Consider the following 20,477-nt stretch of genomic DNA (forward strand, 5'->3'; position numbering starts at 1 on the left):
GTTACCTGGGAGAAGAGACCAATCTCCATCTGGCTACACCCTCATTTCTAGAGAGTGATCAAGTTTACCCTGAGTCTCCTTTTCTCCAGGCTGAGCCCCTGTAGCTCCCTCAGCTGCTCCTCAGAGCTGTGCTCCAGTCCTTCCCCAGCTCTGTTCCCTTCTCTGGACAAGCTCCAGCCCCTCAATATCTTCCTCGTATGAGGGACCCAGAAGTAGACAGAGGATTTGAGGTGCAGCCTCACCAGTGCCCAGTACAAGGGGACAAATCACTGCCCTGGTCCTGCTGGCTATGCCACTGCTGATGCAAGTTTCTGTAGTTTTTAAGTTTACTAATGACAAGCTACCACTCAATTACCCACCTTGGATGCTGGAGTTATCCTCCTTTTTGGTGGTTTTATCTGTTTCTGCTGGGTTTGATGAACAGTCACTGCCTGGTTATCCATAGAGACAGAAGGGAGCTGTAATATTTTGCTAACAGCTGTAGAGGTGTCTACTGGTGATGGCTCTCGGAGTTTTACCTGGGAGGAGGACGACTCCAGCCCAGGAGGAGGAACAGGAACCACCTGCATTTGTTGCTGTCGCTGTGTCAGCTGGCTCAGAACTGGAGATGGCTCAGGCTGGGATTTAAAGTCTGGTCAGTGTTGGAAAAAAGAAATATCAAAATTAAAGCATTGAACTCTGCTCTTCACAGTTCTGCTCTTTATGTAAGAATCCAGGTGATGCTTAATAGTTATGATTCTATAGTATTTGCAAGTCTTTTCAGACATCACAGGGGTTTTACATGGATCACCATCACTCTAACACTAATAAGGACAACAGCTGACACATCTTCTACTTTAACTGTGGCCAAGCATTATTTAGTTTTTTTTTTTAAATGTGACAACAAACCTATCTACACAGCCACAATATTATCACACACAAGTCCTCAAAAACGGTTACAGATTATTTTAATCAAACACTTCAAGCTTCACTGTAATTAACTGTGCTGATATAATGTGATTACTTCCAAGGGGTAAAGACTTGCTGCAGTTTAGAGGTATTATGAGTTAGGATTCCCTTCCCCTGCAAAGGAGAAGATTAAAAAAATAGGAAGTCTTCTACCATCTCATAATACCTGAGAATCAAAGAGATGCTGGACATGAACATGTTTTTCCCCAGTATTCCCTTTCACAGTTTTTGGATGCTGAAAGCCATGTGATGACCTAAAGCACTGATCAACCACCACAGAGTCCTCCAGCATTTCCAGTGTGAAAGGGTTTTTATTCAGTTGGTGAAGTCCATTAGAAAGCATTAAAATGTACATAATTTTTTTTAGAATGTCTGCATGTCAAAGATAGTAATTGCTACGAATGGCTGTTTATCTACACATAAATATACACACACATGAGAGACACGAGCTATCTTCTTCACAGTGAGGATACTGCTAGGAACAACACTACAGAAAATAAGTATCTGTCATTCTCACTGTTGCTACTAATTTTGCTCAATCACATGAAAAATTCATACAATTATAAATATGCAAAACAAGTAACCCGAATCCTTCACAGCACACTACGGAAAGAACACTGAGGCATGATGCACATTATGAAGACATTACAAAGTTACTCATTCAAAATTCATGTAATGATTAGAGGAGAGAATTTGGGACAAAACAAAATACAAGTACACCACTTTACACTCAGCTAAAAGCAGCATAGGTACAATGAAAATAGGTATTTTCCAGTATCTCTTGACAAACAGTCACCAACAAAGATCCATGTAAATATTCAAGCACACTAAATCAAAGATGTCACTACCTGGAAGGCTCAATAACTTTAAACATGTAATGACATTTAGGGATAGACTTAAGTTTAACAAAACTTAGTTTATGATACACTTGTGATGTTTATTACCAGCAAATAAACATAACACATAAAATTTTGTAAGTAATTGTATTACTAGGATTAATTTTTTTTTGAAAAAGTCTTTCATTACAGTAATTTTAAACTATCATTGGCATTACAGAATCTTACTGGCTAATATAAAGAGAAAGAGAAAAGAACCTGTGTCAAAGCACTTACCAAACTGACTGAGGACTGAGGACTGAGTACTAGGTGGTTTTAGATCCCAGGATGACGCAGCAACTGTGCTAGTGGTGGCAGAACTGCTATTGATTTGTTGAGAGGTAAACTGACCCAATCCTGGTGATTTCAATTGGTCCAAGATTTGGGAACCAGTAGAGTTTGCCAATTTAGAAGATCTGAGCTCTCCAAAGCCAGAACAAAGAACTGTCGACTACCAAAAGACAAAGAAGAAGAGGGGAAGGAGGGGAGTTAATATTTTAACTAATAATTGAACATGATCATAGGGTCAATGTCTACAGCTGCTATCTGGCAGCAGCTAAAATCTTTTCAGATTTAGATTACTAAGAAATGACCAGTAAAAACTTCCACTACTGTAATTACAATAATACTTACTTGAACCCATGCATCTTAAAATATCATTGCTTTACTAATAGTTGGATCGATTTTTAGAGAATAAATACCTCATCTCACACCCTCAAAACTGACTCAGAAATAGGCATGCTTCCACAAGAAGCAGTTGAATATGTGCTTGGAAATAACACATCTGTTTTCTGGCCTAGAACTCTTAACTGTAAACATATTATTTTATCCTACATCAGCAAGCAATGAGCACATCAAAAATTAATACAACTACTTCATGTAAATGCAGAAATAACCAACCAGCAAAATGAAAAAAGTATTATTTTTTGAGGGAGCGGGGAGCTGAAAGGAAAGAATTACATTCTTCATTTTCATTTTTCAACAAATACCAAAACACTTCATGATATGACCAGCACTGGAAAATTTGTTTAACCTGAAATATTTACTAATGAATAACATTTAGAAAACATAATATTTAGAAAGCATAATATAGTTTTACCAGACTTTGAGGAGAATAAGAGTTTACAGCACTGGAGCTGCCTGTTCCTGATGCCATCTGAGTGCTGTGCTGAGAATTTGTGAATACTAAGGCTTGACCAAAGGTCTGCTGCTGGGGAGACTCAAATGAGTTGCCTTCTGTCTCTTGGGAAGATGTCACTGGCTTTTGAAGCAGTGTCACCAAATCAATGCTGTAAGACAAAGTGAAACTTGCTGGAATGAACACAGAGATTAAACTTCACTGACACTGACTGAGAAAGCACTAGCTATACTAAAGCTGCCAACCCAGCAACAGAATTATTACTGATTAGCAGTCTTTTCAAAAGTTTTTTGTCTATCATACAAAAGAGAGAGAAGGGAGCTTTTTGCCAGTAAGTAACAAACAAAAAAATCCCATCCCAATTTGAGTGGATGAACTAAAACATTTTCTAACATAATCTGAGGGACATTCACTGGAAGAACAGAACAAAAAGCACATGAATAGGCTACCTTTAAGACAGAAAGAAATATAAATTATACACTATGTGACACCATGCCTCATGCAAATCACATCCATATTATATGGAAAACTTTGCTGCAGTACAGCAGAATCAGGACATTTAGAGCCATTAGCCTATCTAGTTTTCAGATCTCATGCTATCCAGCTACCAAAGCCTTCATTACTATACTTCAACGTGCTCTCCAGGAACACGAAGCTAAAGGAAGCAGCTGATTCCACAACATCACCAGCAAGGCATTTGAAGACAAAGGCAAGCAAAGGAAGGCAGCAACTGACCTATTTTTGGTTCTTGATCTTAACCCTCTACCATCAGTAAAGGCTTGTAACTGTGATTGATGTTCGCCAGGGAATTTACCTTTTTGCCAATGCAAGCTTTCATTTAAAACATCAGTCAAAGCACTACATTCTGAACACTTTCTGCATTTACAAAGATAGGTTTTCCATTTTCTGGACACTAAAGCCAGAGCTTCCTTTTCAACAGCAAAAAAAAAATTTCTTCCCAGCTACTTTTCTTCCTGCCTGTAAGTAGGAATGTAAGCATCTTCTGACACAGAGGATGTGTTATGCTCACACATTTGATAAGTTTGTCTCCACTTTCACAGTCAAGAATACATAACTCAGGAACTCACAGAAACAACAATTTGTAAGCAAGGCTTTTTCCATTTTTAGATGAGTTTGACCAATCTCTGACAGAGTTTTTATTCAATATTTTATATGTGCAAGCTAACATTACTTAGTCAAGAAGAAGGTTTTTAAAGTACAAGGAAAACATGGACGAAAAGCTTACCTTTGCCCAGGAGTCACATGGTTTTCAGCTGGAATAGAAGAAGCAGTGAAGACTTTTGTTTCAGAAAGCTGAAAAAGAGATGGGGGAAGAATTTCATATGCTCACATTTCCCTTCTGCAGAAATTCCACTTTGGTCATGCACTTTCAAGATAAAAGTAAAGTCAAACTACCATTACAAACAGCTACTCTGAAGCTCTGCTTAAAAAGACAAAAACATGTAGTCAAACTTCAGTAAAATCTTCTCCACAGAATCAAGTACCTATTTAATTAGAGGGTTGGGTTAGGAAATTTGACCTACTGACAACACACACCAGCATAAAACTGTATCCCAATGTAACTACATCAGCATGGGAAACAGTTTAACTGAAATACACCAGTAGAAAGTAATTAATGTGACAGCCATTCTACCATCAATGCACAGACAAGTTATGACACTACAGAGCCACTCTGACAAATCTTGTTGCACAAGGGTAACACATTGCACTGCTCCCACTCATTCCATGTATCCTTGCATCTGACATTTCATCTCCCACCACCAGCAGAGGCAAGTAAGTACAGTGAACCAGCAGCATTCCTGGTTCCTTCTTGGCAGCTCGGTTAGGAGAGGCAGTATTGTAACTGAGTGCTCTGAGAGCATGAGCTGGGAAAGAGTAACAAAATGAGAGCCATGCTGACACTCATGTAACTAGTCAGACCACCCACAGAGGAAAGCTGCACCGTTTTCACCATGCTGTTACAATACAGAGAGATACTTGCACAGATAGTGCAAGTGAAGCTGATTGGGACTTTGGGGGAAAGGAGGGGTTTGGTTTTTTGCCATGTTGTTGAGTTTTTAAATACTTTTTCTCGTTTAAAAATTAGTGGCTGAACAGCTACAACTTCCTAGGGTTAATTTGTTTTTATTGACAGGAGTACTTGCAAACCAGAACAGATCCTAAGACAGTACAGGTTAAGTTTAGCAAGACAGAGCTATGCATGTACAATGTTTGTATTTTAAATTTACTTTTCACAAAATCCTTAATTCCTTTAGTAGCCTTGTCTCTGAAGAATAACTGACCTATTCAAAGAATACCATGTGCCATTTGATACAAGTCTTCTAGGAATGATGCATTTTTAACAGCATACATTTCCAGCAATTAAAAGGACATCACAGACATGAGCTGATTTCATTTGCCATCCCACAGGCAGCTCTACTGAGAGCATGTGTATCCCTGGACATAAACATCTGATAGGGGTCTCCTATGAAACACTGTTGATTTAAGAAGGGCACAGAAGGGCTGACTGGGAGCAAATCACCTCTCAGAGGCAGAGTAGAGATATTTCACATACTCTCCCAGCACCCTCTTGCAAGGAGCACATGAGACCACGAAGAAATTGATCTTAACACAGTTCCTCCCTCCATTTCTTACCCTTCCCTTCCTGCCAACACAATGCACTTTAATCCCTCATTTCTGGATCACTTGTCCTGAGATGAACGCTGACAGCCCACAACTCTGTGTACTGACCAAAACAAAGAAGGAACATTCCACTTAAGTACATTTCAGTTAAAAAGGTTGTTCCTCTATTGTTCAGCACTTTCCCCACGATGTGTTTTATTTTAGAGCAATGTGTACTGTACTTTCTGGGGTATTATGATATTCCTACATTACATGGCACAAGGAGGTCAGCTAATGGCACAAGCAGCACTCTGTGGTCTGCAATCCCTTGGTTAAATATTAAATACTTTGTAATGTCAACAGTTTCTTACACTCATATAACCCAGGAAAAGACTAACCATGGACAAACACTGATGAACCCCAAAAATTCAGCATATTAAGGAGATAAGGAGACTGAGGATGTTTGTGACAATGCAAATGCATGTTTGATGCGTGAGAGAGTAAATGCTTTCTATAGATGAACCAGCATGCAAACAGAAGTCTCCAGCTACCAGCTCAGTTACATTGAGATTTACACTACAACCTGTGGCAAACTCACTGCCAAAAGGTCCAACCAAGCACTTCATTCAGTACTCTGCAGGGATTACAGCATTTGTCAAAACATATTTTGTGCTGTGGCAGCTGAAGTTTTATTACCAAATATATTTAGTATTTCTCAGAAGTAGTATTTTCAGCTCCCAGTCGAGCCATTATGGTTGCTGCACACTACACTGACAAATCTTTCACTGAGGCTCTGGCATTTTCCCAGATCTGAACGAATGGTTGTGAGCCATTTGTCGGTGTTGGCCTCACAAGGGTATGTCCTGCATCTGCAGTGAAATGCCCGTGCTTTCCAGCTCCTGTTCCTATGATAAAATCATTCTCCAATCACCAAACAGACAACGCACTTGACAACTAGCTATCAGCTCCTAAAGTAGTACAGGAATGGTGAGGAGAAGAGGAAAATATACTCCACAATCCTCACAGAAACTCAACATCAACAAATCAGAAATTTTTAAAAAATTAATTATTGTTTTGATATGATGTAGTGAAGGTAAAGAAATTAAAACAACTTCTCATGCTGCTTCCTAGTAAACAAACCACTTCTACCAAAGCACACTTCTTTTTTTTTCTTTCCTTTTTTAAAAAAAGTGTTGCTGTGGTTTCAAATAAAAACTAGCACTACCAACACCTTACAGAAAATGTTTGCCATTACCCACTTTCCAGCAATTTGTATTTATTCTATTTCTTTTCTTTGGAATAGTTGCTGTAGTTAAACTTTACTTTCTTTTAAGAGTAAAATCTAGAGCCACCTAAAGTACCTCAATATTTGTCTAGTCCTTCATTGTTAATGCCCTGAATATCCCTTTAAAAAAACACAACCTCCTATTTTCACTGCAAGCAGTTTCCACTCTATTTAATAGCACCTCGACAATCTATTATACTTGCTTAATACTCACTGCAGAAGATAAGGACCAGACAGGGCTATTAGGTCACAAAGACCTAATTCTTCTTGGGTCAAACAATATTAAACTTCACTCACTTGCTCATAACTTGTATCTGACTAGAGAACACCATATTTAAACAGAAATATTCTTTAGAAAAACATCTGATCTTTCCCTGCAGACAGCAAATAGATCAGCTTCCTTGGTTCTTTTAATCAATAGCCATGCCACTAGAACTGTTCGTTACACACTTAAATGCATGGATCCATTTTCCAGACACAGGTTCATACTACACCTCCGCTAGACTAAAACCAGAGTCCATCATATGCTCCTAGAGTAACCCTTTCAGCTAAAATCTCCCTTCTCAAGGATCTTTGATCAGACATTTTCAGCTATTATACACAATTTTTCATGTGTAAATGCAATAAGAAATTTGATTTGGTACTTAAGAATCAAGTTCAAGAGCATCCACATACAGAAACATAACTCAAGAATGACTAAGAGATGGGGAAGAGTGCCAACAAGCAAAAATACCACAATAGGAACTTTTTTAATACAGCATCAGCTCATGATGAGCTGTTCTTTTTTCATCATCCACTACAATCCTGAAAACTTCTGAGTTGCTGCTTTCCAGACCCTTGTTCTGAAAGTGTGTCTTTATTCCTATAAAACACATGGATACTTGGCTATATTAAAGTATTTTTCATTTGCAACAGTTCAAATCCTGTAGAGGTCCAAATCTCACTGCATGACTGGCTTACTTTCAAATGCTATTCCAACACATTTTGTACTTTACAAACATTTTATTAAGCAATTACTTTAGTTTTACTTCCCAATCATTGATCAAGGCACTAGATGGCATCCGGCCCCGGACTGGGAGGACTAATAGCCTTCCTAAAAAGCCCACATTCAATAAGGGTCCTTTTTTTGTGATAGAATGCAATTATTTTTAGAACAAAAGATACAACATATTTTCCCCTTTTTTTTCTTTTTTGTGTGTGTTTTGGGCTGATGTATCTGCATCTTGATATTTCATTCACTCTTTCTGAATATTAGCAGAAAAATAACTTTCTCGTAGGTTACAGGGATTTTTCCAGGATCCAAAATTAATAAAAATTAACAATGGGCTAGAGATTTCAAAATTCATTTGCAAATTATTCACCTCTAGTAAGCAATTAAAACAAATTCTATCCGTAGTCAGCATTGCTCAACACCCCTCCTTTACGATAAATGCTTTATTGTACCAGCATCAAACAGGGGTGAGAATAGCCCATAGATTTCCACCATTCTTAGCCCTTATTCCATCTCTAGCACACACTGAGGAAACTAAAGACTGGTTTAAAATATGTCAGCTTTTGATGACATTAACTGATACAGAAAACCTAGGAATTTAAGAGTTTCTTTCAATTCTCTCAAAAGATGCATCCCTATCATTAGGTAAGGATGGAGTTTCCATAACAGTTACATGAAACATTCACACATTTCCAGGACTAACACTGACATTCCACCTTGCAGGAGGAGGCAAAAGGGATTACTTATTTTCAGTCTACTCTACTTAAAATAAACTTGAAATAATGGGTTACTTCAAATATTTAGTTTTGGAAACACCACAAACTCTGAAGAGAATAAATAATCAGTTGATATACTCAGCCAGTTGCACTTACATCTTCATTCCAGTCTTCGGCTGTCCATTCTTCTATTGAGTTTTTCCATGCTCCTATTACAATAGGGGAAAGAAAGAAAACAGGTACAAGTTAAAGGCACAACACTGTGTTTCAATCCTTCTGCTTTACAAGCAATCATGTTTTCTTTATCAGTGGAACACAAAGCAAGGAGATGGAGGTTGGAAACATACTTGGAAACATGGTTGGAAGCTTTAGGAAATTGGTCTGCAGAATTAAAAATTTGTGAGGGAAACACCACCACTCCTTTCCCCCTGCCTTTGATTTCTGATTTCAGGAATTTCTTAGCCCCTATGGTACCGGATTCAATTTGCATGAACGCACATCTGCACCTAGTGATTAATCCCAAACATTGGAAGAACTTCCTCTTATAGGGCCAACGGCAGTGAGAGGTTACTCAACCCTCCCACAGGATCCTCTAGTTTCACACACAAATTCATACAGAACAAAACACAACCACCAACACCTGCTCCAATACCCACAATCCTACTTTCAACACACATTCAATTTCAAGACCCAAACTATGCCTGTGGAGACTAGTTTACAACCTGTTAATTCACTCCTCAGAGTAGAACAACTCTAATTCCTTCCCCTGAGAGAGCAATTTCTTTTAGAACATAAATAATTCTTATGATGGTAGCAGGACAGTCTTTAAATTTCTACTGTAGCTAAAAATCATTTCCTGTAACTTGTGGCAGACTGGATTTGGCAAACTCTGGAGCACAGTGAAGCATGCAGAAATAAGAAAACCACAGAAACCAACCCTGTGGATGCAAAAACCCAACCCCTTCTATAGGAAACAGCAGGTACAGACATGCAAGAGCAATAAAAGGTCTGAAGGCCTTGATCACTGGCAGCAGTACAGAGAAGGTTATTCCAACAACAATCAGAGCCTTTGTGTAAACTGTGCAACCATGAGCAAAGAAAACACCAGCACCAAAGGTAGCACCACCAGCACCCTGGATCAAGAACAAAGCAAAGAGACTCCTGCTTCAATCATCTCCTTTCATTTAACCAGGAACTGGTCTGAGACACATTAATCCAGAAACAAGCCCCCCAAAGACAGCATCAAAGCCACCTGGTACTAATGTCAGCACTACATTGGTGCTTCCTCTCGTACCCTGCAACGCCACAGCGGGTTTTGGCAGAGGAGGGTTGAGCAGCACCAGTCCTGTCCGACAAATGGGCTGACCATGGAGTTTACACACAGTGGGGGGAAGAGAGGGGAACTATACCTTGGAGTCCAAAATTATTTGGCAGGTCCTGAGCAAGGTAACATCCACTCTGTGTGGGCTCTGTGGAGCAATATAGAGTTGCCTGAAACATCTCATGCTCACATTTTAGCAAACGACCGCTACCCAGGGCTGATGTTTTTACGAATAACCATATCCTGTAGCCAAACTACTACAATGCTGCAAATTTCTAGAGTAATCCACACATTTCTACAGAAATTTTGTAAAGGAGGAAAAGCCCAATGAGCAGCAGTTTTTAGAGAACAGCTGATTTTCTTCCCCTTCCCCTGACCAGCACAGAATCCCTTCCCCCAGTATTTCTTCTTTGAAGAAGAAATCAAAGTATTTGCCCTGCTTGTATTTATCTCCCACAAGCCAGTGCCAACACCTCTCTAGAAGATAAGCCTTGCACTGACACCAGAACACTAAAACAGAGCTCGGAGTCTGATAAAATAAACACTAAAAGGGCTCAAGTACATCAAGTCAGACTCTTGTGTATTTTCCACCACCTTTGAGAGACCAAACTTACTTGAAATAATACTTGTGATGTTTTCCTGACATTAAATTTAAACAACTGTCTGTGGTTCCCTCTTATAAGACTAGTTCTGAGGATTTACTCTTTTAAATACTGTGTACAGCCTTTCACCCTTTTATTAGTTTACCCAGGCTGCCAAGTTTACTAGTGCCATTTACTAACACTCTTCCTTCCCAACTCAAGCATTCCATTCTCAGTTATTTCAGTACTCTTCTCTGCACTAAATCCAGTTTTCAAATGCCTTCCTCCTATTGATGGGATTTCTAAGTCACATCTTGCCACAGGCACATCAATTTCTTTTTAGTCCAAAACCCACCTTGGCATTACTGCAACTCATGCATCCTCTTCCCAGTCTTTCCCCCAAGCTTTGCAAAGCATCACAATTCAAGTGTTTTCTGTTTACATCAAAATTATATTTTTTGTGTTTTCTAGAATCCTTGTCATACAAGCTTCAACTTAGGTGGTAATGTGTGACCCTTTCCTCTTTTTCTTTGTAACAAGTTCAGCTTAGAAAGTTATCAAGCCAATAAAGACAGAATACTTCTTTTAATGAGTCTTCAGCTATGTTCCTCCAATTATCTTCTCTCTCTGTCACACTCCTTAATTTTTTACCCTTTCTTTGAATAGTTCTTTATATTAGCCCCAAAATAAATTTAACTTGGTCTATGCCAAATCAATGTACTAGTTCTTTCCTTCTGGATTTGCATTCTAGAAACCAATGTACTAGTTCTTTCCTTCTGGATTTGCATTCTACAAAGACTTGAAGGTTTCCTTAAAATGTTCCATCTGAATTTTACAGCAGATAGTGGGAAAAAAAAAAAAACACACCAATCCAAAACCCCCAGAAAACAAAAACACCAACTTCCTTGTACCTTCCAAGGAACACAAGTGTCCCTCTTGGAAGTTACTCTATAATTTAATTTTACTTCTAGTCATTCTTTAGTTCAGAGTAATTTAAGGCTGTTAATAATTAAGATAACAAAGGAAGTTTTTCCATTAGACTTGTGAAGTTCTATCCAAGTAGAGACCTGAGTAAATTACCTGAACACCAGGCCATTTTTACAACCAACTTTGAGAAGTGAGCACCTCCAATATTATTTATGTATAAGAACTGCGTTGATTTGTGCTCATGCTCTCCCACTGCCCCGTACATTACAAAAAAGGTAACGGAGAAATGATGCTGCTCGACTTTATTCCCTTTTGGAAGAGGACTGGTAATTTTGTTTCTCTTCATCTGTCCCTTCTCTTTGCCTTTCATCTGTGAATTATTTCTATATAAATTAGGATGCAGGAAAACTGATGCTGTATTATTTGGAATACAATTAGATATAACTTTATGAACTATTAAAGACTTGCCCTTCAGTCTATATTTCAACCAACACTAAATTTTACCTTCACTGAACCAGCTAGCTTTTCTACTGGATTACACAATGGTGCATCTAGAAACACTATTCAAGTTATCATGAGGCCTCTGGCATCTGCAATAATTCAAGGCATAGGATTTTAGAGCACTTTCAGGGTACACATGACAGAAACTACATTTTGGAAACAAATGCTGAATACAATTTTAATGATAATATTAATTTCCCCAGCAGTGGCTAAAGAAAGAAATACTTAGTACATAATTCAAAAATCACAAAGAGTTTATATTGCTATAATGTCTCCAGAAAATATTTTGATAAGCAAAGATCTCTTATTTCTGTAGGTATTTACTCAGTTATCTACTCTTTAATGTAACTGCAGATGGAAGACACTAGTTTTCCAAGCAGATATCATAAGTTAATATTTTTTACCTTCTTTTTAGATGAAATAAGAAATGGGACTGGGTAATGAGGAATAAAGAGAGCAATTTCCTTCCTGTATAAACTCTTACCAGATATCTATAAAGCCCACTGCAAGCTTTATAAGTCTTCCATACATATATAGTTCCCACATTCAAAACTTTAGTTGACTCCTCATTGGGAAATAATTGGGTCATTGATTTGTAATTAACAAAATAGCACTGTAAATTTTAGCGGGAGGAACCTGAAAATTAATATTTGGGATAACCAAGTCAAATAATGCTCAACTTTATGCAACTTACTTCCAGCCCCATACCTTGTCTGCCACTGTCCCCCTCAGCACTACTTCCATGTTCCTTCCCAGCAGTCTCTTCTGCTGTAAAATTACCACCCCAGCTGCAGCTTCATCTAAAAACCCTCAAGCTGCTTTCCAGCAAAAGGCTGAAAGTGCTACCCACTTGGGACAACTGATGATTCAATTTTAAAGACTGTTCTTTCTTAAGTGATTCCTTTTAGCCCAGGGACTTCTTTCAGACATTCCTAGAGCTCGTCTACAACACCATAAAAGAAAGCGTTCTTCAGAGAGACATTTTTGTTTTGTCATTTATTGTACCTTCTTCATTTGAAAGTAAATTAAGATTAGCAACGAAAAGGTAAAGTCCAACAAGAACATTCACATTTACCTAGTTTAGTTTAATTTTCTGCCAATCAAGTAATTTTGCAGGAACTCCCTTACAATGACACCCACTTATTCAGACCTCAAAGATTCATTCATCTGACAAGGCCAGCAAAAATTCTCAATTGCCTTCTCACACCTTCTTCCTACAATTCTTCCCAAATTTCCATGCATGCCTTAAGCTGTGTTATTGAAGTCCAGTGTGGTTACTGGTAACTTGTGCACAGCTAATATGTGCTTGGCATCCAAATAGAAATTCCACACATCAAAACTCTGAATTTCCACCACTCTGTCAGCAGCACACCTCTAACAATGACACATTCATACTGTTAGAGGGATCTGTTTACCCACACCAAACTACTCTTATTCCTAGGCAGATTTCTTCCATTACTGAACACTGAGTAAGAAGGACAAGGAGGCTCTGCCTAAAGGGACAGAGGCTGCTGTAACAGAGGCACATGGAGGCTACTCTGAGTTAGCAGGGAAGGTCTCAGAACACTTGAGTTTATTTTGGAAGTAGAGCACAAGTCATATGTAAGCTATACCCTTACAGCTGCAATCAATAGTAACAAACCAGTGACTCTCTACCTCTGGTCCACTCTCCTAGTACCTTTCTTGCAGATCTTTCTTTACTTAGTAAACCTTATAACTTCTGCAATGCTTGTGATAACATACCCTGCCCCTCGCCAACAGGTAGCAAACAATAACATAAGAATCCCCAAAGGAATTTTCAAGACATTAGGTATCTTCCTTATTTGAAAAACTAATGTGAGTGAAAACAAAAGGTGTGTTTCTGTTCGTGCTACAGCACCAAGTAATTTAAGAAGTAATTCCTTAGAGAGATACCATATTTGGCAAGAATGCTCCCATTAACAACCACAAATATACTCAAAGCCACTCTTCCACACTGGTTGAGAAGGCAATCAGAGTGACAAGACAGCTGCTTAATAAGCCTCCCTAAACTTTAAGCCTGTTGTTGTCTTCTCTGGTTAAGTGGAAAATGGCTTGTAAGACATTCAGAAAGCTGCATCTCAAGTGGCTCACAGCAGAGCTCGACAGAGCACACTCTGCCCTTCAGGATCAGCTTCCACACTTGACACAGCAGTAGATGAAAAATCACCTGAGTAGGCTTCACCAATGAAGAGATCAGAAGAGTTACCCATTGCTGCAGTTAAAAGAAATACACTCAATGGCTCCCAAGTGAGGACAAAAACACATGAGCTTCTCCATTCCAAACCAACACATGGTTTACTTTGCCTTCATATCCTATCACAGAACACAGGAAGCAGCAAGGTATCCTATTTTTCCCATCACAGATAAGCAGGCCACCCTCACTTCTGAATCACCATGAGATCACTGCCAAATGGTTCCTTTCCAAACTATGTCAGTCTCTTGCCTTTAGCTGGAAGTGTGTACTTCTCACTTGAAACTTCATACAGAAACACACATCTGCCTTGATCTTCAGACAGGTCAATGGCTTTTTGGCTTCAATTCAAGTGCCTACTCGTGCTTTAATTAATAATTTTTCTCTTCAGAAGTCGCAGATCTTGGAACTCTCCTCCATGCAGAGACTCATATCCTTACATTTCTGCATTGTGCAGCTGGGGCTTCAAAAGCCATCCCAGTGTCACTGAGTGAATTAGTACTTGTAAACTTTTTTCTTTTCTTTTTCTTCTTAGATATTCACATCCTATTGCCTAAAGCCTGTGGACCAATCAATTCTAGGAGGACTTATGCGCCTTAACGACATTCAGTGAGATCTTAAGCAGTATTAAGATATCTAAACACTTCTTTACATACAAGATTCTTCCAATGACTCTTCGAATTCCTTTGTCTCTCAAGGGTTTATTGGTACTATAACAAAAGAATTGCAAAATGCCTCCCTTCATTCTCTCAGGAGAGACACTCATGCTCTGCATATCAGCAGCAGTTAAACTTAAAAATCACCTAATATCTGTGTCACAAGAGATGTATATAAATTTTCAGAAGTTTATTGAACACTAACAGAATGGTTATTTTAGCTGCAATATGCTATAGGTCTTCATTCCAATCCTTCCACTTCTTGAAGCATCTTACCAGTTCCATCATCTGCATCATTCTGACCAGTCTCCCAGATCTCTGACTTTGTCCCAAAGCCATCAGTGACAGAAGACTCCGTATAGTCTGCAGGATTAAATGTCCTAGAGTTTTGAAAGTTAAGAAATGGAAGAGAACACATGGGTCATTCAGTGAGCATAAGTGTCATAATTTTTAGCTGAAGTTGTATAAGATTTAACATCTTGATTTCCACATAAGTTATCTTGACAGCTTTTAGTTAAAAAAAAAATTCTTCTATGAGCAGACAGAGATAAAAAGGGAGAAAAGAGAAGAAGAGAAAAAAAAGTGAAGAGACTGGTAAACAAAATTCCTGTAGAGACACTGGACCAAATAAATTCCTGAAAAACCAGTTAATAGCATCCCAATTCCTCCCAGTGTTATAAAGCATTAGTTTATAAACACAACAATAAGACTCTCTCAACTGCTAAGTTTTTCAGCAGGTGGCTGACTGATAAGTGACCAGTATCATGTCCTTTTAGAGCACCAGTAAGATTATTTCAAAATGCTCTGTTGATACCAATGCTAAAAATACACAGATGTAGCTAAAAGGTGAAGAAGCATTATTGAAGAAAAACCTCTTTTCACTTCATCATCTGCAAGTACGAACAAGAAGAATTATTAGAGAAGTAGAACAAGACTACAGTTCATCACCACATCACTGATGTCATGACGCTGAAGTGTCATTAAAGGCAAACACTGAGTGAAAGTAGTGGAGGCTACATTTCTATAAGCCAAGTTATTCCAACAAAATTGAGAGCAAGCTTTTAAGCTGCTGAATAACTTCTACTGAATCTGTTTTAAGGTCCATATGAGTCCAAACAGCTAAAGCATGAAACCTCAAAAACAGAACAAAGTTTAGAATTGCCACTTTCAAGTTTTATATATGTTCACTGCAAGCTCTACATTACACTGAAATAAATCTGGTTTAAAATTTACCTAAGACTATGTGTAGTACACAACTTTCAGACTCCAAGGCACTATGTGGCTGCTACTAATAGGCAGGCATAGCTCTCCAAATTTGAGATATTAACACTGAATAAACATACACTAAGATTCTACAGGTGTGCCTAGTTAGAAACACCAGTTTAAGACAAAAAATTTCCATTCATCACCTAAGAGATTTTTCAATTTTTGCACCTATATTGGTTTATCAAACATACAGCAACATCCATACATACAGTGGCAACATTGTCAATAAATACTGCCACTGTGTTTGATCCTTGCCAAAATCTGTGCTCTGCATGTTTCTTACCCCATGCCTTGGGCTGAAAACCTCCCCGCTCCTCTCCCTCTGCCACGTCCAAACCCTAGGAGAGAAAACACCATTTAACAGCAACAGCAGAGGAGCCACCAGTCACTAGTCTGTCACATTAAAGAATGCCACAGTTGAACAAAACTACCATAGTTTAAATTAAATATAATTTACTTCTCAAATTTCCACACAGAATTTGCTTCCCTAACACACTCAATTAAGCCTTGGTTCATCTAAGGCCACATATTTCAGTAGCATCTTCAATTACATGGCATCTTTTCTGTGTCTCACAAAGTAGCTCCAAATGCCATTAAAAGAAATTACCTAAAGACTCATTCCAAACACTGCTATTGCCAACTTATTAGACATTGTTCAAAATTTCGTCTGTATTTTTTCATTTTTGCCTAAGATGCTCTAGAATCCCAGCCTCCCTGAGTATCCTGATCACTCAAGCAAATCACTGCCACTTCTTATCTGTGAGGAAAAAGTTGAAATACTCCATTTGTTTCCTTCTCTGACTCTGACCACTTGTCCACCCGCCTGTGCTTTTACCAATGTCTGATCGCACATTCCTTCTGCCTCACCTTTCATCACAGTTACTGACAGGAAAATACCTAAATCAAGTAACTTATCTTCCTTGTTATCATTCACTAAAATATTCATTTGTTTTAACAAGTATTTGTTTTCTCAAATTTTGATTATCAGCCTCAGTTTACGAGCTTCTTGATACAATTAATAGCTTAAATTTTGCACACGGTATATTGTTAACAAGGCATGAAAATTTTTGTGTTATTCAAGTATAGACAAAGCAAATGTCCACAAAAAGCGTTACCAAATATTTCTTATATGTAATATATTTCTGCATAGATTTCCTTCCCCACCTTTTTAGCTGTTTTATGTAAGGCTTACCCAGTTTGTTCAGGTTTTTTGAGAAAGGGTAAGAATATTATTTTGTATTACTAGAACAGGAGGTCAAGAGCTGCACTCAGAGAACAAAATAATGTTTATTTTAATGACAAAATTATGTGGTAATTATAAGTCACCAAGCAACTACAAGTTTACCAGAGCACACAAAAATTATAATCCTAAATCACCAAAACACTGATGCCCATAAATCAGAACTACCTACAACAGAATGTTCAAAGTTGGATCAGAATTACTTCTTACTTTCAGGAGATCACCCAAACTGAGTAAGAGCAGTACCTCCAGAACATGGTAACACCACTTTAGGAAGGTTCTACTTTAATGACTTTGTGTTTCCTGCTCTCACCACTCTTTCTTCCCCTTACCCCAGTTCACTGTTGAAGTGATAAAAGACAACTCTGGACCTACTTTTTCAAGATTTCTTAGAAGCATCAAAGTAGAGGAAAGATTCCCATCCAGCAACACACAGAATTTTGTTGGGATAAGAACATAGAACAGCTTAAGTCTGACACTGACCAGCTCTGTTATCTCTACATTATCTTTCCTTCTTTGCCCTCTTTTCACAACTGGTAGGAGAGAAGGCAGACAGAGGTTAGGAAAGAAGCAACAACTGCTGTAACCTGGCATTTGCCACCCTTCTTCACTGAGCCCATGTGCTTTTTGCCATAAACAACAGTGGCCCAAACCCCACTGTACCCAACTGCCTCTAACTTGGCTGCTGAACTTTGTTGCTCACCCTACCTACTCTTCTGCTATCCTCTGCCAAAGTCAGAGCACTCTGGATTACCTTTCTGTCCAGTAAGTTTTTTTAAGAGTAGAATCAGCTACACAAGTTTACCTGAGGAGATGGCAGGGGCCATAATGAAATTAAATTACTTTCAATCGCTATCAATATAGCATTGAAAACCATTTACAGAAATTGTGCAGAACCAAGATCAACAGTTTTCTGACAGCCTAAGGTACAAGTCCAACTGGGAGCTGCAAAACACAGAAACAGTCAACCAGAAGGAGTTTTGAGTGAGACAGATATAAGGTACAGAGAGATAATTGAAATAGCTGTCAAGGAAAAAGAAATAGACTTTAAAAGAGGAGGTAAGTCACCCCAGTACCTCAAATGCAAAGGCTAGAAGGAACAACCTTAGCACAATAAAGAGAAGGTGATGTTTTAGCAAGCCAGGCATACAGAAGATACGTTCCCATAATGGGCACAATAAAGTACTGACTAAAAACATCAATAAGCAACAGTTTTACAAATTGCAAAAAAGAAAAAATGCTGTTCCTAAAGTTCCATGCACAATCTTAGACTACTAGCCAGCAAGGCTTTTTTTATACCAGATCACTTTGAAAGACAATTCTAAACTAGAGTTTCAAGTAGATTCCCTTAAATTCTTAATGCTGTGTCTATGCTTGCAGTCAAAACTGGAATCAGATTTTATCAACAAATGCAAAAGAACCTTTCTAATGAAGGCAAAAAGGAGTACCAAACCAAAATACTAAATTCACACTTAGAAAACACATGAAATATTAACTCAAAATATGGCACAGTGGATGTTCACAAACGCAATACCACCTAACTCAGACACAGGATCTCATACATCGTGGTCACTAGTGCAAGATGCCAGTGGAAAGGGCTAATATTCTCTTTGATACAACCAGACCACTAGCATATCCTTAAAATCTCATGCCAAGAAAGCTACTTCTCTTAGCTGTAAAAATTTTAATATGGCCTTAAAACAGAAGTACAGTTTTTTAAGACAAAGAAGTTAGTCACAAAACTACTGTGAATGCCCAAAGGGTATCTGCAAACTTTTTATGCTTTTTAACAGTGACTGAAGAGTCAGTGAGCAAATGAAGCTCTCAGAATTCACAGCAGGAACCCAAATACTAAGCATGCAATCCCACAGTTAATTTAAACCAATTTAAATTAGAACTACTATAATTGTGGTCTTCCTCACCAGTGATCATAAGCTCTGCACTTTTGTGCACTGACAGTCTTGCACTTTCCAGTGAGTGAGCACCAAACAACTATCAGGAAACAGTATTTGTTCACTTTTGGATCAGCTCTCCGAAACAGTTCCCACCTTGATAAATGCCAGAAAACCTTTACACCAAGCCACCAAAAAATTCTGCTGCCTAGAGCAACCATGTTGTTTGCCTCTTTTTTTGTGAGGGTTAGTTTGCCTGTCACCTTTCACCTCACATTTTCCAAGTCCCTTAACCTCCAGGAGGATCTACTCCAGGATCTTGCCAGGCACAGATGTGAGACTGCCTGGCCTCTAGTTCCCCAGGTCTGTCTTCCTTCCCTTTTTAAAATGCAGGTTATGCTTCCCTTTTTTTCATCAGTGGGAACTCAAATATGATGGATGGTGGCTTAGCCACTTCCTCTTCCACTTCCCTGGGGACCCACAGATGTATCTTGTCAGGCCCCATGGACATGTGCACTTTCAGATTCCTCAGAGTCTCAAACCTGATCCTCTCCTATAGTGGATGGTTACTCATTCTTCCAGCCCCTGCCTTTACCTTCTGTAATTCATATGGCTGCAAATCTTGTGGGAAAAGACCAAGGCAAAAAAAGTCATTAAGTACCTCTGGCTTCTCCATGTCCCAGTTAGCCAGGTCTCCTGTTTTCTTACAGAGGAGGCCCACATTTTCCCTTGTCTTCCTTTTATCACCAACAGTACAACTTTAGCATTCCCAACCAGAACCCTGGCTGCTCAATCTTCCTCCTTCTCTGGGCTTAGTTTTTGTGTTTGAGTTTGTCCAGGAGCTCCTTTTCATCCATGCAATTGGGGTAGATTCGTCTTTCTTTTGGTTAGGACGCATTGCTCCTAAGCTTGGAAGAAGGAATCCTTAAATATTAACCCACTCTCCTGGGCCCCTCATCCCTCTGGGGCTCTATCCCATGGCACTCTACCAAGCAGATCCTTGAAGAGACTGAAGTCTGCTCTCCTGAAGGCCATGGCAGTGAGCTTGTTATGTGTCCTCATCACTGCAGCAAAGGTCTCAACCTCCACCATTTCACGGTCACTGCAGCCCAGGCTGCCCTTGAACTTCACATTCCTCACCACTCCACAAGCCAGTTTGCTCCCTAGGCTGCAAGCACACATTGCCAGCTCCTGACAGCTTTTCATCTGTAAGAAGTCCAAAGTCCTTCTCTGCAGGGCTGCTCTCAAGTTCTTCTCCCGCATCTGTATTTATGCCTGGGACTGCCCTGACCCGCGTACAGTATCT

The 20,477-nt window shown here is 38.9% G+C and overlaps 1 protein-coding gene across 10 annotated transcripts in view; it reads right to left on the reverse strand.

Moving 5' to 3' along the window:
• The window catches only part of UBAP2 (ubiquitin associated protein 2), a 124,426-nt gene that overhangs the window by 64,394 nt on the left and 39,555 nt on the right, over window positions 1-20,477 (reverse strand). For 5 of the 10 annotated variants that reach the window (XM_068176758.1, XM_068176751.1, XM_068176750.1 and 2 more), the window contains exons 7-14: window positions 16,323-16,377; window positions 15,050-15,153; window positions 9,985-10,044; window positions 8,732-8,784; window positions 4,208-4,275; window positions 2,923-3,112; window positions 2,061-2,274; window positions 360-631 (exon numbers count right to left, since the gene is read on the reverse strand). In XM_068176758.1, coding sequence (XP_068032859.1) covers window positions 360-631; window positions 2,061-2,274; window positions 2,923-3,112; window positions 4,208-4,275; window positions 8,732-8,784; window positions 9,985-10,044; window positions 15,050-15,153; window positions 16,323-16,377 — 1,016 coding nt within the window. The remainder of the gene's footprint in view (window positions 1-359; window positions 632-2,060; window positions 2,275-2,922; window positions 3,113-4,207; window positions 4,276-8,731; window positions 8,785-9,984; window positions 10,045-15,049; window positions 15,154-16,322; window positions 16,378-20,477) is intronic. The other 5 variants (XM_068176754.1, XM_068176753.1, XM_068176752.1 and 2 more) reach the window with 1 other exon arrangement.

This window comes from Anomalospiza imberbis, chromosome Z (genome assembly GCF_031753505.1).
Source record: "Anomalospiza imberbis isolate Cuckoo-Finch-1a 21T00152 chromosome Z, ASM3175350v1, whole genome shotgun sequence".
In the NCBI taxonomy this organism is placed as follows: Eukaryota; Metazoa; Chordata; class Aves; order Passeriformes; family Viduidae; genus Anomalospiza; species Anomalospiza imberbis.